Source organism: Rhinolophus ferrumequinum, chromosome 23 (assembly GCF_004115265.2).
Source record: "Rhinolophus ferrumequinum isolate MPI-CBG mRhiFer1 chromosome 23, mRhiFer1_v1.p, whole genome shotgun sequence".
Lineage (NCBI taxonomy): Eukaryota > Metazoa > Chordata > Mammalia > Chiroptera > Rhinolophidae > Rhinolophus > Rhinolophus ferrumequinum.
This window is the reverse complement of record NC_046306.1, coordinates 13,222,129-13,245,806: the sequence shown is the minus strand read 5'-3', so window position 1 is coordinate 13,245,806 and position 23,678 is coordinate 13,222,129. Positions and strand designations below refer to the sequence as shown.

The following is a 23,678-nucleotide window of genomic DNA, read 5'->3' as shown; positions in this document are numbered from 1 at the left end:
AGTCTCGCACAGGGGTTGGTATACAGGAGGTGTTCCATAAATATATGCTGGATGGAGGGGAGCTGTATTTCCAACTCCTCGATGTAAGACCAACTTCTTGCTTCCAAGCAAGCAACTTCTCTCTGTGTCTCAGTTTCCTCATCAAGGTTTAATTTAAACGCGGCAATGCCTATATGCAACTCCTAGCATCCCGTAGGCGCTCAATGCATATGGTCTCCCACCCTCCTCCATTTCTCCTCTACCCTCCCTCCTTCCCACTTCGTGCCACACCCAGTGTGTGGAGTCATAAAACCCAACCCAGGTTGGACTCTCACCTCCCCAGCCCCTCCTGGCCAGTAGCTGCCCTCAAGCTGGGGGTGGGGAAGCTGGCGTCCCCTACATCTGGCTCCAGGTGTCCCCAACCCCAGAGTGCAGGACTGGGGGCCCAAGTGGACCTCGGGTCTGGCCAGGTTGCTGTTGCTGTAGCAACAGTCCCTAGCCGCAGGTTCCCTAAGTGACTGGTTACTCTTTAACGTATCCACCCACCTTGGGTGATTAGAAGAATCAATAAGATAACCGGTCGGTGGCAGCTGGCTGCACTCACTGCCTTCCTGCTGGACTGGCTCCCGCTGCCGCCGTGTGGGGCCCCGGCTCCTCCATGCCCCCGGGTCTCCGGCTGGGTGGGCTTGGCCATGGTCAGTGTGAACGCGCCCCTCGGGGCTTCAGTGGAGAGTCCTTATGGTGAGTGGAGCCAGCAGCTGGGGCTGGGGGAGGACTGGACAGGGCGGGACTTGGTCAAGTTTCGGGGACCATGGGACACCCCCCTCCTATGTGTTTCACAGGGAACCACAGACCCATTAAGGGCTCCATTAAAATGGCAGAAAGCACAGGAAAGGCATGTGGTTTCCTCACTCTGCTCCTAAAAGGGGGTATGGTGGATTTAGTATAGGAACTGCTAGGAGGGGCTAAGAGGGTAGCCCAGTGGGTTGGCTCATTTCCTGCCCAGACACACAGCTTTCCTGGGCGCGCATCCCCGGGACCCTTCCAAAATTTCACAGAGGGTGGGGCTGGAAGCATCATCCCCACTTTGCCTCTGGGACAAAGTAAAGCCCGTGGAGAGCCTCCCCGGACTTGGTGATTGAGCTGAGTCATGGTCTAGGTGGGATGGGACCCAAGGGGAGAGGTGGCTGGCCCCTCTGATGACGGCCATCAGCTCTGGGAAACGCAGCAAGGGAAAGTGGTGTAAAGCAACACAGTGTGGGGCGTTGGAAATGAGAATGAGCTCATGTTAGACCTGTGCGACTTAGATGCAAGGTTAGGGACATATGTGTTACTGATGGTGAAGGGCTTGCCTTTTCCTGCTCAGGGGTGATTCCCAAACTGGAAGTAACCCAAATGTCCGACAGTAGAGGATGGGTAGATAAAGCATGATGCATCTTTAGGATGGAATGCTATCCCACTGTTTAAAAAAAAAAAAAAAGATGCAGATCTGTGTGAAGATACAGAAGGACCTCCAAGTAACATGAAGTGAAAAAAGTGAGCTGAAGAACTGTGGATAGCATATTATGTTTCCGATAACAAAACGGATGTATGCCTATATATATGTACACACGCTTTTATATTTGCATAGAAAATGAGTAGAAGGACACAAAGAGACCAGTAACAGTTTTGTTTCCGAGAGGGGAGGTTCCAGAGAATGTCTGTTTCAGTTGTTGTTGGTTTTTTTGCACATTTTTGATATTTAAATACTAGGTGCATTTTATAAACTGACTTAAATCACATGTATGCACAGAGCTTGTCCTCTGGAATCCAGTAGATCTTGGTTCTAGTTCTGTGATTTTAGACTATTTCACATTTCTGTGCCCCGGTTGCCTTCTCTTTGAGGTTGAAATAGGGTATCTTAGGGTCTTCTTGGATAACTAAAGGAGAGCTAGGGTGTAAGCGGTCGGCACGACACGTGTTGTAAAAGCTCAATAAATATTATATAACATCCTCATTAGTTAAGGGCAGATGGGCTCAAGGAATCAGGGACTGGTCTCCCAACTGGTCCAGAAGGTCTTTCTTTGACCCACCATCAAGCAGGAGTCTGTGATGCAGTGGAACTAGCAGAAGGTGAAGAATCAAAAACAGCCTGGAGCTCTATCCTACTCACCAGCTGTGTGACCTTGGGCCAGTCACTTCCCCTCTCTGAATCTATTTCCTCATCTTTAAAATGGAGAGAACAAGAGGACCTATCTCACAGAGGGTGGTGCAGTTAGAGGAGATAGCAGAGCTAAAGGGTTGGGCATGCTTTAGGTGCCTCATCCAAGATTAAAACACAATGACAAGACTTGGTTAACTCTGGCTAGAGGAAGACTCATTGTTTCCCACTGGGTCCAGACAGTCAGCTTCTGGGGAAGGAGAGCCCCAAGCCACAAGCCTAGGCTAGGAGTGAACAGAATGCTCCATAAAGCTCTTCCCAAAAGGTAATATAACAATAATAATATAAATTGACAGGCACTCACCTCATTTCAGGTCTATCCACTCTGTAGGATGTCCTCTCATGTCTCTCCATCCCAGCCTCTAGGCAATGCTCATCACAGAGCAAGTATTCAACAAACGTTGTTTGGATGATAGGATAGATGGATGATGGATGGTTGGATGGATGGATGGATGGATGGATGGATGGATGGATGGATGGATGTTCTATGCCTATTACTTCATTATTCTCACAATAGTTGTCTCAGATAAATAACATCATTATCTCCAACGATAGAAGAGAAAATTGAAGTTCAGGATTGTTAAAAAAAAAATCATATGACTCCAGACCTGACATAATCCATCTGTGATGACCCTCTTGGCTAAGCCACAGGCAAAGTGGGCAAAGAAAGGAGGGCTCCCATGGCCAGATTTGAAGCATGCACCAACAAAAGAACACTGTTGTCGTGAGTAAGTGGGGCATTTGCTGGTGTGTGTGTGTGTGTGTGTGTGTGTGTGTGTGTGAGAGAGAGAGAGAGAGAGAGAGAGACTAAGAAAGACCCTGCTTTTCAGGTAAAATAAATTGGGGTTAGCATCCTGGATCTGCCTTTCTTTTTCTAATTAAAAAAACAAGTGCTTTTAGGAAAACCCCTTCTCCTGGGTCCTCTAATGGGGCTGATAATAACCCTCCAGACGTTGTAACTGAAGACGTGAGTTGCTAGGGAAGAAACACGGCACTTCGCCGAGCTCAGGATAGGCAGTGAGGGACGAGGTTGTGGTCAGGATTACATGTGCTTGGAATAGCGCTGGTCACGGTATCTCAGCTGCTGTCTCACGTTTCTGAACCTTCGTACGTATGACAGTCTCTGATGAGCTGACCTTTGGTGTGGCGATACTGGGTGAACTTGACCTTCCCTTGGACTTGCCGTGTCTTCTTGGCACTGGATTCTGCTTTGTAGTTCTCATTACTCTGACCAAATAGTTGGTGGGCATTGTGGTATCTGTCTCCTCCACTAGACCATGAACTCCATGAGGTCAGGGACTTCAGTGGTTTGTTCAGCCTTGCATATCTCACACAGTGACTAGCACAGAATAAATGCTCAATAAGCATTTGTTGGGTGAATGAATTGAGGAAGATTTTAAGAAACAGCCCTATGTCAGCCAGATCCATGCTCTCTTCAGTCAACAGTGTCAGCCAGATCCATGCTCTCTTCCCTTCCTTCCATCCTCACTGTATTGGCTTTTGGTTCTTGATTTGTCTCATTATGGACCGAAGGTGGCTGTCACAGCTTCAGGCATGACATCTGAAGGGGTGTCTGAAGGGGTTTCTTTAAAGTACTTTTTTTCTTTTATCAAAAAGCAAAAATTTCCCCAGAAACCTCCCAGCAGATTTTCTTAGTTCAAGGAAAGCTGGGAAGTCAAGTATCTAATGGAAAGTATTTGATGGAGGTTTGTTGAATGAATGAATGAATGAATGAATGAATGAATGGGAAGATGGATGGATGAATGAATGAATGGATATCTGGGTGAATGGATAAGTAGATGGTTTGAAGAATGGATGTGATGGGTAGATGGATGGGTGTGTGGGTGGGTGGATGGATGGATGAGAATGGAATGGATGGAGAGATGAATGGATGGAACAAATGGATGCATGAGAAGATGGTAAATGGGTAGACAGGTGGCTGGATTAATGAATAGATGTGATGTGTGGATAGGTGTGTGTGGTACATGATGGATGAATGGGTAAGGAGATATGTGAGATGGATAAGATGGATGGAGAGCTATGTGGATTAATATGATAAGTGAATAAATAATTGGGTGGGTGTATGGATGGATGGATGGATGGATGGATGGATGACATGGACCAGGCTGGGCTGGGATGATAGTACCTGAAAGTGCTCAGAACAGGACAAATAGGGAGACAGGGTGATTTGTGTCAACAATCCTCCATCAGGGCAGTATATCTGTTTCTAAGTTCCAGAAGAGCTTGATTTTTCCTGGGTCATAGGCCTAGTTCTTTTGACCAAAGGTGTCAGCCTCAGGCCAGATCAGAGGCAGTTGTCAGAGGCAGTTTGGTGAAGTGGCTCTCTCACTTAAATTTGTGTGGGGTGGGCACTTTGCTTCAGTTCTCTGATCCTCAATTTCTTCATCCATCAGATGGATGGTTGTTATGACTATTCCATGAGCTGATGAAGGAGAAAAGGTATCATAAACTACAAAGTGCTTTGTCTCCCTGAAGGGCTGATGGGCCCAAAGTTGGGTAGGACCCCAGACACTGGATGCTACGGGACTGCGTCAGATGTCAGGCATGGCAGTTCCTACCCTTTGTTCCCAAAACACGGACTCTCCCACTGTTTTCCTCTTTCTCCCCTGTCCACGTCATCTCGCCATCCCACCTCAGTTCAGTGTCAGTTCCCGTGCTTCAGTGGTGCACAAACCTGGCATATGGAAAACTTTTTTTTAAAACATTCTTTTTATTTTTTAATTGGGGAATATTGGGTGAGCAGTGGAAAAACAGTGTGTTTTTCCAGGGCTCATCAGTTCCAAGTTGTTGTCCTTCAATCTAGTTGTGGAGGGCACAGCTCAGCTCCAAGTCCAGTCACCATTTTCAATCTTAGTTGCAGGGGACGCAGCCCACCATCCCATGTGGGAATTGAACTGGCAACCTTGTTTTTGAGGGCTCACGCTCTAACCAACTGAGCCATCCGGCTGCCCCTCCGGAAGCTCAGCGGCAGCTAGTTGTCTTTCCATCTAGTTGAGGGCACAGCTCATGGGCCCATGTGGGAATCGAACTGGTAACCCTGTTAAGAACCCACTGAGCCATCTGGCTGCCTGAGACTTTTTTTTTTTTTTTTTTTTTTACAAGAAATATCCTTCTTTCTTTTCTTTCTTTTTTTTTTAATTGGGGTCACAGTTGTTAGTAAAATTACATAGATTTCAGGTATACAATTCTGTATTACATCATCTATAAATCCCATTGTGTGTTCACTACCCGGAGTCAGTTCTCCTTCCATCACCATATATTTGATTGCCTGAGATTTTTTTAAACTGACATATTTGGAGGCTCCCCCACAAACCTGGTGAATCAGAATTTCCTGTGATGAGTCCCAAGAATCTTTAATTTTTTGTTAAGTTCCTTATGTGATTTTGGCTATTGGGTCAGCTGGGGTTTGGAAACCGTTGTCTTATTTTGTCGCACTTTATAAAAGGAGGCTATGGATACCCAGAGTGTCTTTTGTCTCTACCTGGAAGTCTCCTGCCTTCATGAATTCATTGTTCGCTTGTTCATTTCTCCATCAAATGATTACTGGGGACTTATCGTATGCAAGGCATTCTGCTCGGCACTGGGGGAATGTAGGTGAATTAAAACGTGGCTTCAGATCTTGCAGAGCATCCAATCTGGTGGGGTAGACAGAAAACCCAGCAGCAATCAAAGACAGAGTGCCATGATATGGATGGACAGGACACTATGGCAACACAAAGGGACTTGGGAGGAGCGGCGGGCGTCAGAGACCTCAGACCCTGGAGGAGTAGACTCATATCTAAGCGGAAACCTCAAGGTGCAGCAGGACTCAGCCAGCAGAAGAGAGGGAGCAGGAAAAGCATATGCAGAAGCCCAGAGCCTGGCCATAAACTGTACTGATTTTATTTACATTTGACCACAATGAATTCGATCCTTACTAAAAGTATCTTGGGACTTTTCTGATTGTTTCATGAATGATTTACGAGACATCAAATCTTCATTCTTTTAGCTACACTGTTCCCTCTTATAATAGCATCTGAGCGGCTGTATAATATGGTTAGATGCTGGAGTCCGACTGCCTGGGCTCAAATTGCCACCTACCAGCTGTGCGGCTTTGGGTCAATTATTTAATTCCTGTGCCTCAGTTTCTTCATCTAATTGGCTGATAAGAACATCTCCTTCATAGGGTTGTGAGAATTAAATGAGGTCAATACCTGTAAAGTGCTAAGTGTCTGTCACCAAGAAAGTGTTATGTCAATTTTTATTTATTATTGTTGTTGTTATACCTACTACGTGAAAGGGACTGAATCCTTACTACATACTAGGCACTATTTAGCTGTTATGGAACAAAAACAATGAGGGCTATGTAACTGGTTCCAGGATGCAACTGTCCAGCTGGAGAGTTAGAACAAAGCTTAGTTATAAGCCTTCAGATGCCCTCAGATGCCTGGAGTCTGTTCTCAAGGCCTGGGCCGTGAGCCTGGGCCCGTGTAGGGCAACTGGGAGGCATGGAAATGGAGGGAACAGACCTGCACTGGCCCCAGACCTGGGAGATGGCTCTGGCCCCAGGCAGCTCTTTGTGGCCTCACTCCAGTTCTCCTTAGCTCTCCACCTCGCCTTCTGAGAAACGGAGGTGTGTGCCTGGCTCTGTGGTCATTACACAATATTCACTGAAGGAGTTGAGAAAGATGCCTCAGGGTTCCCTTTGAGGCCAGGGGGGAGTGGGGTGAGAGTGGTGTTCAAATGGACCAAGCACTTAGCTTTCCCCACCCCACAACCTCTGGTTCAACCAGAGAAGCTCCATTTTGACTTCTGCATGAAACATTGAATGAAAGGAATCCATGGTTCAAAAATGTTCAGAGAACCAAAAGACCAGGCCACTGTGTTTCAAACTGCCATCTTGACCCATTAATGGGTCACACAATTTAGTGGGTTGAATTAGTTAGAGCCATACTAGCTGATGTAACAAAGAAAGCCAAAACGTAATTTAGAAATTTATTTACCCCTGTCACATAGTTACTCAGGGATCCCAGAAGTGACCCTGGCCCAGAGTGACACTCATCACCTCTACTCACATTCCATTATGAGAACTAGTCACGTGGCCTTGGCCAAGTGCAGAGGATTCTGGGATATGTGGTCCCTAGCAGGGTACCTGTTTTCCAGGAATAGTTCTAAACTATGGGAGAGGGAGCATGAATTTGTTGGTCCACAGTTGACAACTTCTGCAGACACACACATACACATACAGCCAAAGATGTATAACAGATGTGAATATACAATTTTTTCACATCAAATATTTCTGTTAAAAAAGTGCATAGAGAGATCTATAGATACATAGATAGCAAAGCAGCAAATGTGACAGGATGCTACCAATTGGTGAATCTAAGTGAAGGATACAAGAGTGCTCACTATGCTAGTCTTTCAACCTTTAGTAGGTTTGAAATTTTTCAAAGTAAAATGTTGGGGAAAATGTAATTGTTAAAATTTGCTAGACTAATAACTAATATAAAATAAGATATAAATAGAATAAGACTTAATTTAAGCTCGAGAGTTTTGAATTGTAATTTTAACACAGGGATTGGCAAACTTTTTCTGTAAAAGGCCAGATGGTAAATATTTTAGACTTTGCAGGCCAGGTGGGATCTGTGGCAATTACTCAGCTCTGCTCTTGTAGCATAAAAGCAGCCATCGGCATAAATAAATGAATGGATGTGGCTGCGTTCCAATAAAACTTTATTTACAAAAAACAGGTAGTGGGCCAGATCTGGCCCAGGGGTTGTAGTTTGCTGACTTTTGCTTTCATATATCAAATATTACCTTCAAAAAAACCTTTGAAGCACATATTTTGGTTTTAGGCCGACATCCTTGTATTATTCCTAGAGTGTAATTCAACAATCTTCATAAGAAATTACTGGGACCAAGCTGACTGGGACCCAAATCTGTTAATGTGCTCTCACTATGTTGGACAAAATAATTTTAGCACATTTGCTGTTCACGTTATTAACTGGTTTCTTTCATTTTCATTTCTTGCCTTTTTTTTTGAATAAAAATATACTATTTTAAAAAATACTTTTATTGAAGCATAATGTTCATCAGAAAAAGCATGAATCATAAATCACAAATAGACTAATGAAATTTCAAAAGATGACCATATTTTATTAAATGAACTAAAATAGAATAGAAAACATCATAGAGCATCTCATGTAATAAGAATAACTTTTGCATGTGTGAAACTCTTGTTTCATTTCTGTCTGTTTATGGATGTGTGCTTGGGGTTGTGATAATAGCAAAAATTTATAGAACACTTACTAGGGCTTTACACATATTAACTCTTTATCTGCACAAAGACCCTGTGGGGTAAGTACTATTATTGTCACTCCCATTTCATAGATGAGAAAATGGAGACACAAAGAGGTTGAGTCACTCAGTGAAAGTGACATAGGCATTAAGGGGTAAGACTGGGGTTCTAACCCAGGCAGTCAGGCTCCAGAGTCTGTATTCTGACTAACCCTTTTATTGCCACTGTATATAAAATATGCGATGTAAACTGTGTTACTTTCTGAGGGTCATGGTCAAAGGATTTAAAAGCCACTGGAAAGAATGTTCCCAAAGGTTCTTTATAGACCTCAAAATAGGTCTATTTTGGTGTACACCCTTTGGTGTACCCACAGAGGCCGATTTTAGGTAGCACATGGACAAACTCTTTTTAAATCATACTGAATTTATTTGATCGTGTGTTAGAAAAATTTATAACTACCACATTAAAGCAGTAATATAAGATATCCTCTTAAAAAATCAGTCTCTGTCTTCATAAGAAAGAAAAGTATCCAGTAAATAATTACAGGTAAATAAAGTACAGGTAATACCGTGTTTCCCTGAAAATAAGACCTAGCCAGACAATCAGCTCTAATGCGTCTTTTGGAGCAAAAATTAATATAAGACCCAGTATTATATTATGTTATGATATGTTATGTTATGTTACATTACATTATATTATATTATATTACACTATAAAGACTGGGTCTTATATTATAGTAAAATAAGACCGGGTCTTATATTAATTTTTGCTCCAAAAGACCCATTAGAGCCGATTGTCCGGCTAGGTCTTATTTTCGGGGAAACACGGTAGGCAGATATAGTAAAAATCATAAAGAGGAATGTAAGTGTCTAGGGCTTTGGGGTCAGACACTGAACTTGGCGTCAGAAGGCTCAGATACGGGTCCTGGCTCATTCATTTCCTAGCTTTGGTTTATTTGATCACTTATCGTGCTTACTACGGGCCAGGCACTGTTCTAAACACTTGATAAAAATTACCTCCTTTAATCCTCACAACTGCCCATTGAGGTAGCTAGTGTCATCATACCCATTTCTCAGGAAAGGTAACAAAGGCCCAGAGGGGTTAAATAACTTACCCCAAACCACACAGCCTAGGATTCCAACCCAGGTATTGTATCAGTAATGGCAATACTAGCTGATGCAACAAACACAGCCAAGGTGTAAGATAGAAGAGTTATCTCCTTCACACAGGGACCCCAGCCACTTCCATGTTGGCTGCAAGATGGGTTTTATTTTAACCACGAGACGCCACTGTGGTAGGTAGAATTTTCTTTGTCATTCAGGGCTCCATGTCCTCCTCTGAAAATGGGGTCATTAGTGCCAGTTCTGCTTACCTCTCAGGATACCTCTGCAGATCAAGGGATGGTTGCAAGAGCCTGCAGCAGACTGCAGTTTCACTGGGTGTAAAGTGTGTTATGTTGACCAACTCCTACCTTATACTGTTGTGCAGATTAACTGAGAAAACCCGTGGAAGGGTCTTAATTCATGTGCAATGACATTAGCTATGAATAATAGTAATAATAGTAATGTGGTTATGAAAATGAAACAATAAATACTGACCTCTCTCCAAATCGGGAAATAGTTTATAGGATCTTTCCTATTAGCAAAGTAACACTTTACATGTAAGGCTGAAAAATCAAAAAGTAGCAGTGTAATCGTGATATGTAGAAAGAGAGAGGAAAACACCAGGGAGAATAAAACCCAGCTAAAATAGTTGCAAATGGTTGCCTCTGGATGGTGGGCGTCAGGTTCAGGCAAGAGTAGGCCAGTAATGACTGTTACTTACTATCAACTTTGTAGAAGTATTTGATTTTGTTTTTCAATTGTGTATCCACAGCTTTGTATATCTATCTTTGATTAAATTTTTGAAAAATAATCGAAAAGGAAAAGGGAATCATTAAACAGTATTTCACACACTCTCAAGTGTATCTGAAAACAAGAGTCCTGAGACAGAAAGCCACAGGAAAAAGCAGTTAAAGTTAGAGGAAGAATTCAGGATACAGTCGTGTTTAAAATCCCTGTTGAATACTTTCCCATAGCTTGTGTCACACTGAACAGAAAACCTTTGCTCTTTCCACTGACCAAAAAGTCCCCCATGGATCTGACTCTGGCTGCCCCCCTGTTAGACTCTCTTGTTTTTCTCCCTTTGGCTCACTCCACTTCAGCCACACTGATCTCTTTACTGTCCTTCAATCACACCAAGCACATTCCTGCCCCAGGGCCTTGGGACCTGCTACTCCTTTTGCCAGGAGCACCCTTTCCTCAGATCTTCCCATAACTGATTTCTTCTCACAGTTCGGGTTTTAGTTCAAATGTTCCCCCACTCAGAATGGCCTTCCTTGACCACCGAAACCTGAGATTGACCCATCACTGTCAATCCTGTTTTCCTCTACCGCTCTGGAATGTGGTTTATCATCACTGTCCTCTACTACAGTGTAAGTTCCATGAGAGCAGGGAACCTGGCCCTCTTATTCTCCGTTACATCCGCAGCATGTAGAACAGTGCTTGGCACACAGTAGGAGCTCCATAAATATTTATGGAATGAGCAAATACAGATGGGGACAGCGGAGTCAGTATGATGGGCCATTGGCGTGGGGAGGAAGCTGCAGCCTCTGCTGGGCCCTGCCCTGGGTAAACAGGCCTTCCTCTGCCCAGACAGCCACTGTTTAACAACTGTCTGCCGTGGGACCAGCCAGGCCTGGGCTGCCACCCTGCCAAGGCCCCAGGATTCCCTGGGACAAGCAGCGGAGGCAGCCACACCTCAGGGAGAGCTTGTGAAGGAACAGGTGAAAAAGTTATCCAAACAGGCGTGAGGCAGGGCGGAGGAGGTGGTGAGACAGAGAAAGCACTTGGCCCTTCTTGGGCAGAGCCCAGAGGAGCTGGACGGAGGCCCTGGCACACCCAGTGGGCAGCTTCCCAGGCAGGGCCTGGCCTCCAGGCTGGGCCTCCAGGATCTGGTTCTAGTCCCAGCTTCGGTCCTGACTTACAGAGGCACCTGAGGCACTTGCCACCTCTGGGCCTCAGTTTCCTCTCCTGTAAACCAAAGGACCGTGGCTGATCGGTGGTTTCCAAACGTTAAAAAAAAAAAAAAGGCAGTGGCATTCTTTCTTCAAACAAAATCTTACCCAGAAGCCAATTCTGTATAGGGATGGTACAATGGAGGCAGTGGGGGTAAAGGAAGTGTGGAGGTGCAGGAAGCTGCCCGGTCTGCAGCCCCAGGCCCTTTGGACTCACCTCAGGATGAAAACCCACAGGTTTTCTGGTCTCTGAGGTTGATTCTTCAGTGCAGTGAGGTGAAACGGAGTGTAGCCAGAGGAGGCATCTAGAGTCTTATAATCAAACATAGACCTAGGTTGACACCCCACAGTGTGATCTTAGGCAATTACTCCACCTTTCTGGGCCTCTGTTTCCCCTCTCTGAATCCGGCATCATAAATAGTACCGCCTTCGTGGTATCACATGTTCAGCGCAGAACTTGGCAGCTAGTAAATTTTCAATAAGGAAAGTGAAAAGTATTGGCTGATGTAACAGAAATGACCTGAAGAGCCAGTTGTTTGTCTTTGCTGTGAGTTTGGAACATTTTTGAACCACTCTGAACCTCTGTTTCCTCTTCTGTAAAACAGGGTCAAGGGTTTCAAGGAGATCAGAGGTTGAGATTCAGCCCATTCAGTTTTGATTTTTTTTTTTAAAATAAAATTTGAATTGGCTGCTAACCTTTAAAAATCCCAGCTTCTTTAAAAAAAAATCGAAGTTCTAGCAGCACCGATTCCCCATATCCATGAGGCAAAAGCCACCGGCACTTAGACTGGGTGTGTTGTCTCTAATTTGCCACAGACCCCACCATTCCTTAGTGTCCCTACCCTGAAGTTTTATTAATGAACAGAACATAAACCATTGTATTTGCTGTGTTGTTTTCCTTATAGGAAGGTGTGAAATTTGCTAATACTCCATCCACTCCATATATTTCTGTCACCTATCTGGGCATTGAGGACACTTGAGTTTGGGACCCTGATTGCTAAGATCAAGAGGGAATTCGTCTGTGAGAGCAATCTCTTTCACAGATTTACTATTTTTTAATGTGACTACATATGTGATTACATATGTGGCTCATATTATATTTCTGTTGGACAGTGCTGTTCTAGCCCCTATAGCAGTGACCGAGTTAGTTCCCTGCCAACGCATGCTGCCTCCATTTCCCACTCTGAATAGACCAGTCCTAACCAAACCTCTTGGGCTGGTGTCCCTAGCTGGGTCTTCTCCCACGCCACAATGACCTCTGGTGTCCCCACTCTGGTTGTCTGCCTGTCTGTCAGAAGGACCCAGGCTCCAAAACTCCAGGCCTATCTTCTAGAAGATTCCATGTAGGAATTGTCACCTCCTAGCCCCCATTGTGCAGCCATTGTGTTTTCTTTATCAGACATTCACATAAGACAATGGTTTGTGTGACACTTAAATACATACCCATTCTTCTGTCTCCAGCCTGCCGAACTTTCCCCAAATCCAGTGATTTCAGGGGTGGAGTTGGGGTGGGGAGAGGCTTATTTTTCTCGCCCTCTCCAGGGCAAGTCATAGTTTTTCTAGAGATAAGGTGAAGGTGGACTGAGTTTCGGAGAGGGGCACAGGCCCCGCTGCAGTGAAGACACTGACTGTATTTGGAAGAGATAATATCCACAGCTTCTCTGGAGAGATGAGAGAATCTTGAAGGATTTAGGGAGTGGGAAGGAAAAAGAATCGCTGCAGTGATGAAGACCCCCTTCAAACGGGGAGGCTTTCTGTGGTAGAGATTGAGAATTTGTGTTCAGAGTCAGGAAGACATGCATTAGAACCATGAAAGCTGTAGGACCTTGCACGAGGGACATTTCCTCTCTGACCCTCAGTCTCCTCTTCTGTAAAATGAGGATAAGAATAGACCTATCTTTGTACATAAAATGCTCCATAAATGCTATCTATCATCAGACCTTTTGAAAAAGGGCCCCTAGGTACGTGGAGTAAATGTAATTCTTTTTTAATTTTACTTCTGTGCATTTTTATAGTTCTACCACGAACCTACTTTAGTTAAATAATAAAGTTATTTGAGAGAGGAAGAATACAATTAAGTAGAAATGTCATCCTAACTCTGGGCTCCCACCTGGGGTTTTAGAGCTGGGAACAAGTAAGAGATCTGAGTGTCTAAACTTCATACACCCATTTCATGTCTTAATAAACTGAGGCACCAAGAGGAAAGGTGATTTGGCCAAAGTCATACAGCAACTTAGTGGCAGAGCCAAAACTAGAAATGGCGACCGTGAGAATTGGAAGGGAACTTCGAGGTCAGTAGGTCAGCCTTTTCCAAGGTGACGCCACTCGGGCAAGAAGGATTCTATTGTTAGACATTTGAAAAATGCTGGATTAAAGAAAGCTGTACAATGTTCATTATCAGAAAACTTCTCAGAGCGCTTAACACACAGCAGTTCTTTGGCCACTCCAAGAGAAGCCTCCAGGGTGCCCACATGAGTTCATCACAGAACCCCTTGAAAAACATGAACACCCATCAAAGCTCTCCCTGCTCCCTAATAGAGAAATGCTATAGCTTAGATACAGTCCTAGATGATTTTCAAAAAGGAACCTTATCGATATTTTAAATAGTATAATTTTAAAAACTATTCTACCGAATTCTGTTTCTGGTATATAGAAAGACAATGACATTTTTTTCATAATTTCTTTTCTCTTTTTTTTTTAAAGTAGGAAATATTACAAACATGCAGAAAAATATAGAGAATAATATACTGAATACTGATGTTACCCATCACTCAGTTTTGTCAAATCATACTGCATGACCCTATTTTTACTAGATTCTTTTTTTTTAAATGAGAAATGAAACATTACACTTAGAGTTGCCGCCCTGAGTGGCCCTCCCTAAGCTCATCGCCCTGCCACCGTTCTCACAGGTGACCACAGTCACCATTTGGGGTCTGTCACTTGCAACATGTTTTTATACATTTCCTATACATAATTACATAAACAATATGTAAAATTATTTTGTATATCTGGAAAATTTTAAAGAGGATGTTGTACATATCCTTTAGCAACTTCCTTTTACTCACTCATATAATAGCTTTTTGGATCTTTTTTTTTTTTTTTTTTAATTGCGGAAGGGGAATAGGACTTTATTGGGGAACAGTGTGTACTTCCAGGACTTTTTTTCCAAGTCAAGTTGTTGTCCTTTCAATCTTAGTTGTGGAGGGTGCAGCTCAGCTCCAGGTCCAGTTGCCGTTGTTAGTTGCAGGGGGCGCAGCCCACCATCCCCTGTGGGAGTCGAGGAGTTGAGCCAGCAACCTTGTAGTTGAGAGCCCACTGGCCCATGTGGGAATCGAACCGGCAGCCTTCAGAGTTAGGAGCACGGAGCTCCAACCACCTGAGCCACTGGGCCGGCCCTAGGTCACTCATTTAAAATGCCATGTATGAATATCTCAAGTATATTTATTCTGGTTTTTGACAGTGGAGTTGCTGCCAGTTTTTCACTATTTTAAACAATGCTACAAAGAATGTTCTTATACCTGTGGGTGAGAGTTTCTCTAGGATACTTTATAGGAGTTGCGTTTCTGGCTGTCTGACAGTGGGCGTCTTCGCTTTGATGAGATATTGGTAAATTACTCTCTCTCGTCCACCGCCCACCAACTACCATTTGAGTCAGTTGTGTCTAGGAATTCCGGTTGCTCCAGTTGCAGCACTTGATTCTGAAAGATGATGAGTGTGTGTAAAAGGAGAATTTGCATTTCTCCTGTTACTAGAGAGGGAGAGGCCCTTCTGTCATTTGAGTTTCCTCTGTGAGTCTGCTTGTTTATATCCATTGCCCATTTTTTCTACTGCATTATTTACCTTTTCTTATCAATTTGAAGGAGTTACTTATTCTTTTTTGTTTTTTTTTTTTTAGTTTTTATTGGGGAATACTGGGTAACAGTGTGTTTCTCCAGGGCCCATCAGCTCCAAGTCATTATCTACAATCTAGTTGTGGAGGGCGCAGCTCACTGGCCCATGTGGGAATTGAACCGGCAACCCTGTTGTTCGGAGCTTGCGCTCTAACCAACTGAGCCATCCAGCCACCCCAGGAGTTACTTATTCTTGATGCAAATCCTTTTTCAGTTATATTTGTAGAAAATACTTTTGATCAGTCTGTAGCTTGTCTCCTCATTGTCTTTAGAGAATCTTCTTTTGTTGTACAGAAGTTTACAACTGTAATGTAGTTACATTTTATTTAAATGATAAGTAAGGTCATTCAATTTAATATTCTTTTCTATTATGGTTTGTGCTTTTAGTATCTTGCCTTTAAAATCTTCCAGTGCCCTGAGATCATAAAGATATTAGCTAAGTATTTTCTATAAGTTTCATTTTCAGTTTTCATATTTGGGTCTTTATTCCATAGGAAATGATTTTTGTGCATAGTATGAAATAGAGATGCCATTACGTTTTTCTTCACACGGATAGCCAACCGGGCCAGCACCATTTATTAAATAGGACGTCGTTTCTTGACTAATGTGCAATGCCATCACATTTATCCCATTTTCAAATACATGTAGATCTGTTTGTAGGCTTTCAATACTGTCCCACTTATCAATCTCTAGTAGCCACGTATAAACAATTAAAAAAAAAAAGAGGTGAGTGAATCTAAAATTATACCAAAATAAAAGGTTTAATGTTTTTAAAGCCCAAAAAGGAACAGTTAAAATTATTTAATATTCTATTTAACCCAATAGATCTAAAATATTATCGTTTCAACATCTAATCAATAAAAATAATTAATGAGATATCTTTCATTCTTTTGTATACCAGGTCTTCAAAATACAATGTATATTTTACACTCACAGCACATCTCAATTTGAACTGGTCACATTTCAAGTGCTTGAGGGCCCCACGTGGCTAGTGGTTACCATATAGGAAGGGGGAGTTACAGCTTTATATATTGTAAACCTATGCCCTCCTTACACTTGTTCTTCAACATCATCATGTCTCTTCTCTTTGCTCATATAAATTTTAGGATGAGGTTGAACAGGAGACAACAAAGGTTGGAGACCACTGGCATATTTGTCTCCCCCACTGGACTTCAATAAAGACACCTAGCCTATTTTGAGTGTTTATAGTTTACCAAGTGGCTTTGTCTTATTGGGCTTTTAATTGGAATTTCATTGAATTTACTGATTCATTTGGGAATAATTGACATCTTTACATAATGAGTCCTTCTGCCATGAACATGATACATTTATATAGGTCTTCATTTATATAGGCCTGCTTTTATGTTTTTCAATAAAGTTTGGTAATCTTAATACGTGAGATTACATAAGGTCTTTTGTAATACCTAAGGTCTTTTGTTAGATTAATTCCTAGATATGGTATCATTTTTATTGCTATCATAGTTTTTAATTAAATCTTCTCACTTGTCCATGGTAGTGTATACAAACCAAATGCTTTTAATATATTCAAAATGTATCCATCAACCTTGTTAAATTCTGTTATTAGATCTTTTTTTAATTTCTTGTCTTACTGCGTTGCTAGGACCTCCAGTAAAATATCAAACAGAAGCAGTAATAATGGGTATATCAGATAGGGTTTAGTTTGTCTGAGGAGCTAAGACACCAAATAGCAACAGCTTAAACAAGATAGAAGATTATTCGTGAGTTATGTAAAAATCCAGAGGTAGGCAGTCTAAGGTTAGTATGGAAGCGCTTCCCCAAGGCAGTCCTCAGGGACCCAGGCTCCTTCAAGCTACTATTTTTCCACCCCCACGAGGTCTTCATCTCATGGTCCTTTAAGATGGCTGCCAGAGCTCTAAACCACATATTCACGTTACAGGTAGAAAGATGGAGCAAGAGACAAAGAGGAAAAGGGAGTAAAAGTCATGTTCCAGCTGTCTTTTAAGAAAAGTTCCCGGAAGCTGCCAAACTACATCTCAGATTATATTTTATTGGCCAGAAGCTATTCACATGCATGGTCTCACCTAGCTTCAGAGGAAGGCTCTAGATAAGTCTTTTGGTGGACATCCATGTAGAAGAATCGGAGGTTCTATTACACAGAAAGGGAAACTAGATAATAGAGAACAACTCACAGCTTCTGTCACAGTGGGCAACCCTGCTTTATTCTGGACTTTAAAGGGACACTTTAACCTGTTGAAGTATAATAGCTGCTTTAGGTTTGGGGTAGGTAATGATGTTGAGTTTTACAAAGTTTCTTTTAAGTAAGCTAGAATTTTCTTTTTGTTTTTAAATTACAATTAATGTTGAATTGTCTTAACTGTTTTTTGTGCACTACAGAGATAATCACATTTTTTCCTCCTTTAGTCCTCTAATTTATTGATAGATTTTCTAATATTAAAACATTCTTGCATTCCTGGAATCAGCCTAACTTGGCCAGGATGCAGTATATACATTTTATACGTTGTTGAAATTGTTAAAAATTGTAGTAAGATAGCCATAACATAAATTTACCATTTTAGCCATTTTAAGGGTATAATTCAGAGGCAGTAGATATATTCACTGTTATACAGTCATCACAACCGTCCAGCTCTTGAATCTTTTTCATCTTCCCTGAACCTCTGTATTCATTAGAAAATAACTCTTCAGTCCTCCCTTCCTCCAGCCACTGACAACCACCCTTTTACTTTCTGTCTCTATGAATTTGACTGCTCTAGGTACCTCATGTAAATGGAATCATACAGTATTTGTCCTTTTGTGACTAGCTTATTTTGTTTAGCATAAAGTTCTCAAGGTTCATTTATGTTGCAGCATCTATCAGAATTTCCTTCCTTTTTAAGACTGAATAATATTCCATTGAATATTGATATCACATTTTGTTTTTCTGTTCATCTGTCAATTGACACTTGGGTTGCTTCTACCTTTTGGCTATTGTGAATAATGTTGCTATGAAATAGATGTAAAAATATGTCTTTCAGACCTGGCTTTCAATTCTTTTGTGTATATGCCCAAAAGTGGAATTGCTGGATCATAGGGTAACTCTATTTGTAATTTTTTAATGGAACTGCCATACTGCTTTCCATCGTGGATGCATTATTTTAATTCCCATCTCAGTGCAGGATTCCAACTTCTCCACATCCTTGCCAACACCTACCCATTTTTTAAAGAAATATCCATCCTGATGGATATGAAGTGGTATCTTTTGTTTTGCTGTTGTTTTGATTTGCATTTCCCTAATGATCAATGGTGTTGAGCATCTTTTCATGTCCTTCTTGGTCATTTGTATATCTTCTTTGGAGAAATTTCTATCCAAGTCCTTTGCTCATTTTAAAATTGGGTTATTTATTTTTTTATTGTTGAGTGACAGGTTTTATATATTCTGGATACTAACCTTTTATCAGATATATATTTGTAAATATTTTCTCCCATTACATGGGTTGCCTTTTCACTCCGTTGATAGTATACTTTTGTGCACAAAAGTTTTTAATTTCTATGTACTTCAATTTATCTATTTTTTCTTTTGTTGTCTGTGCTTTTGGTGGCATATCCAAGAAGTTGGACTCTTAGATATTCAATGTCATAAATATTTTCTCCTATGTTTTCTTCTAAGAATTTTATTGTTTTAGTTCTTATGTTTAGATCTTTAAGCCATTTTGTGTTAATTTTTGTATGTGGTGTAAACTAAGAGTCCAATTTCATTCTTTTGCATGTGGCTATCCAGTTTTCCCAACATGAATTTGGTTTTGTTTTTTATTTTTTTTAAAGAGTTTTATTAAAATATAGCTAACGTACACTATTACATTAGTTTCAGGTGTACACCATAGTTATTCAACATGAATTTGGTTTTGATTGTATTTTATGTAAGACTCTTGCGCCTGGGAGATGCTCCTTTGATTCAACCTCCCACCCATTGCTAGAAACCGATCACTATCCTCCCTGACATTCAGCTTGGCCTTGACACTCCCAGCGAGAGGGTACTCCCTCCTTAATAGAGCAGCTTTCCCCCTGGCAGAGCTATTATATTTGCTAGGAAAATCGTCTCCATTTTGAGCACAAACCTTCCTCCCTGCAACACTCTTCTGTTGGTCCTGGTTTGTGCTCTGGTACTATAAGAATAGGTCAGTACTCTTTTCCAAAGGAGAGTACTTCGAATTCAGTAAATAACACAACTACATGCTGGGTTTGTAAGGTATATCACATTTTCTCCACAAAGCAACCAAAGACACAGGAGACTGGGCTAGAGGTCTGGGTACCTGCCGCCGAGTAGAACCTCTAGGACTTGGTCATGTCTCCTGCCTCTAGAGCAACTCTTCCCCTCCACACTGGTTTGTAACCAATGTGAGGGATTTTTCTTTCCTTTTCGCTGAGTTCAAACATCTCCCAAAGGCATCTGGAGCTTGATCCTGTCATTATTTTAGAGCTAACACCTGTCTAATACTCAGTGTGCCAGCACAGTTCTTAGCCCTTTCTATATATTAATGCAAACAATTCCCACAACAACCCAGTGATACACACATCATTATCGTCCCTATTTTGCAAAATAACAGAGTAGTTAAGTAACTCGCCCAGATCCCAGAAATAGTCCATAGCAGAACCAGAATTCAGGCCCAGAAATTCAGGCTCCACAATTTGTGCTCTCAGCCTCTATATGATGCCGCCTGCAAACACCTGATAATCTCAGCCAGCTTTTTGGGATCCAAAAGATTGACACACACTTAGGTACCTCTTTTTATTTATTTATTTATTTATTTATTTATTTATTTATTTATTTATTTATTTATTTTTAAGAAAGAGAGGTAAGACCAATGGCCCAGAGACTTTGAAAGACAACAGTATTAAGGCAGAATGTAATATAATAGTTTTTTCATTCTGTTTGTTTTCCCATTGCTTCCTACTTATGGTGTTTCACTTGGTAGGGATAACATTTCCTTCTAAAATAAATCTAAGTTAAAATAAGTGAGTTGCTATAAGAAAAACGTTAACAGCATAGATGGTTTTCAGATACGACAGAAATCATAATGGTCATAGGAAGACCAGTGAAGCTTTAGAAAGACTGTGTTCGGTCAAGTTAGGTGAGCCTATGCTACAGTAACAAAAAACACCCCAAGTCTCAGTGGCTTAACACAATGGACATTTATTGCTCACTTACAGTACTTGTCTGTCATAGGTCGGCAGGGTGCTCTTCTCATCCTGGTGAGTCCTCGTCTACACTTGTTTCCACCACAACTGCAGCACTGCCTCTTAAACCTTCTGCCCAGGTGTGACACATATTGTTTCTGCTCACATTTCATTCACCAAGACAAGTCACATGGTCACATCTAACTTCAAAGGTGACAAGAAAGTACGAATGTCATCCTGCCATGTGCCTGAAAGAAGAGAAATGGAATAGTTGAGAACAGCCCACAGAGAGACCATGAGTAAAGGAGCCTGAAAGACGGGTCTAGAAAGGTAGACCGAGTCATGACTCATTGGATTGTCTTTGACCACTGTGACCAGTCCCACCACAGCACCTGTTCTCAGAGAAGGGACTGTGGTCCCCCAGGGAGAAGACAGTCTGACAACACCATTCTGTTAAGCTGATACTTCTCCCAGGCAGTACCTCAGGGTTCATTTTGGTTGGGGGTGCTGTTGTTTCATAAGCAGGTTCAGCTGAACTGTGGCCAGCGTTTGTTTCTTCCCTGATGGTAGATGAGGCAGTTTGGATTTCGGCTGAGCTAGGATTTGGTTCTGTCACTAAGTTTGAAGAGATATCCAGAGATGGGTAATTGGAAAGGAGAGAAATTCAAGGCGAAAGACTAAGGGAGATGGGAGCCTCACCCAGTGCTGTTATCTGGTTCTCAGGGAGGCTCCCTGGAAGAGTTTTAGAAGTGGGGTCTGAGGGGTCCAAGTATCAGAAGCATCCTGGAAGCTCATTAAATGTGTGATGCCTGGGCCCACTGTTGACCCTGGAGCCTGGAGGTCGGGCCTGAGGCATCTGAATTGTGAATAATGACAGCAGATGATTGTTGTGGATGCTGAAAATTGAGACACAGAATTATAGGAGAAAAGTTCCTGTAAGTCTAGAGGCCCAACACAGTGGATCTCAATCAGGGGTGATTTTTGAACCCCAAGGGACATTTGGCGATGTGTGCAGATAGTTTTGGCTGTCATAACTTGGGGGGCAGGTGTTACTGGTATCTAGTGGGTTGAGGCCCAAGATGCTAAACATCTTACAATGCACAGGACAGCCCAATGCCTACAACAAAGAAGTATCCATCCGAAAATGTCAGCGCCAAGGTTGAGAAACCCTGGTTAACAAGTGTTTGAACCCTTCCAAATGTCAGAGCACATATGATTTTTACTCTCCTCTATTTATTTTACTTTCTAATTTTTCTGCTGTAAGCATAGAATCCTTTTCATTGAAAATCTAGTATGTATTCAGCGTTTCATGTATATTATATCAGTTTCTCCTCAAAAATCTTTTCAGTCATTCATCCAACAAATATCTATTAAGCACCTATTATGCCATGTGTTTCATTTTAAACTGTTCAAGATGTGGGGTGCACCCTGGGGAATACAACAGACAAGGATTATCTCCTTAATGGGGTGGAGGAGATGTGCAAAGGCCCTGAGACAGGAAAGAAAAACAAACAAAAAGGCCAGTGGGGCTGGGGTAGGGGTGAGTGAAAAGAAATGAGGTTGGAAATGTAGAGAAATAGAAACAAGGTCAGACAGGCTTCACAGTCTATAGGAAGTTTGACTTTTACATTTTGTTATAAATACACAGAAAGCTGTAAAAGTTTAACTTTTACAACTGATCCAGTCTGTTTGTACGAGATCATCTCTGGCCCCTGGGTGAAGAGTGGATGGTAGGGGACCCAGAGTGGAGGAACAAGAGAAGTGAACAGACTTTTGCAGACCTGGAGAGTTGATGGTGAGGGCACCAAGGTTGGCTGTGGTGGACAAGAAAGGATGAGGAAAATTGGAGAGACTGTCAGAGGTGGCAAGAACTGGTTTATCTGGTGAGCTCGGAGGGGTGGGAGTCACAAAGATGGTGACTTCCAGGATTTTGGCTGTTCAAGATGTGGGAGGATGGAATATGACAATTAACATAGGTGTTATTATTATCCTTTTCTTTTAAAGACTGAAGGCTAGTGAATTGCCCTACTTTACAAAGTTAGTAAGTGGACTCCAATTCAGGTGTGTCTAACTCCAAAGGTCATACTTTTCCCACCCTCCTGGAACCAAACGTTAATTTTTATAACGGGGAGTAGGCTATTTAATGCTGTTACTATCATTAAATAATAAGATATATAAATACCCCTGAACGCAAACGTGAGATTCCACACGGAGCCAGCATAAAGCCTGGGATCCTCTTTAAAAGGTCCTGCCCGTTGCTACTGGGTGTTGGGGACATAAGTTGCGTAGATGGGTGGAATGGCAGGCCTTGGGGTGCCTTGGGGTGCCGGCCTTGGGGAACTGGTTTTTAAATCTCGTGTTCGATTTGCTCAGTGGCCATGTGCTGGTGTGTGATTGGAGGGAAGTCAGCTTGCCCCGTAACTAAACCCAGCGAGTTGTGATCTGTGCTATGTCCAGCTGTCTTCCACTGGGTTTGAAGCGAAGTAGTCCGTCTGGCCTGTGATTGGTGGCATTGTCATGCGACCTTCGCTGTGATTAGTAAAGCACGTGTGGTTCTTTAAAAGTTTCTAGGAGCCATTTCCTGCATTGGCCACTACGAGGAGCCCAAGACGCGCGAAACGCTGTGCGGCGACGTCTCAGGGCGGCTTTCTCCCCGACGTCCTCAGGCTCTTCGCGGCGCCCCAGGGCAGCCGCGGGGACAGGGGTAGGGGTGGGGGTGACGATGTCAGGGCTCTCAGCTCCTGCCTGCCCACGTGTCCACGCTTCGCTGCACAGCCCCTGTGGCCCCTGCCTCTGGCTCTCAGCCCCGCAGACGACATTGGCTGACCAAGGGGTGGGGCTGCGGGTTCGCGAAGGTTGGTGAAGGCCCCGGTCCAAATTACAAAATTGTGGAGTCTGTCAAGTGAGACTCAGCAGCCCGCCTCCCGCCCTCAGCTGCGCCCTCTGCCCACCTCTGAGTTCTTCTCTCAAGTTTAACAGCCACCATGCCCTTTAAGATCCTCAAAGGACTTTTACAAAGCAGCATCTCACTGGAGCTTAGAGCTGTCCCATAAGGGTAAAGACCACCAGCTCAGAGATCACCTATCCGAGATGCCCCCGTGT

General features: G+C 42.6%; 1 protein-coding gene across 1 annotated transcript in view; it reads left to right on the top strand.

Annotated features, from left to right (window-relative positions):
• Nucleotides 1-581: 581 nt before the first annotated feature.
• Nucleotides 582-23,678, top strand: part of HNF4A (hepatocyte nuclear factor 4 alpha) — a 58,395-nt gene continuing 35,298 nt past the window's right edge. Inside the window, exon 1 of the mRNA XM_033094419.1 lies at nt 582-720. Within this exon, the coding sequence (XP_032950310.1) occupies nt 672-720 (49 nt within the window). The 5' untranslated portion in view covers nt 582-671. The remainder of the gene's footprint in view (nt 721-23,678) is intronic.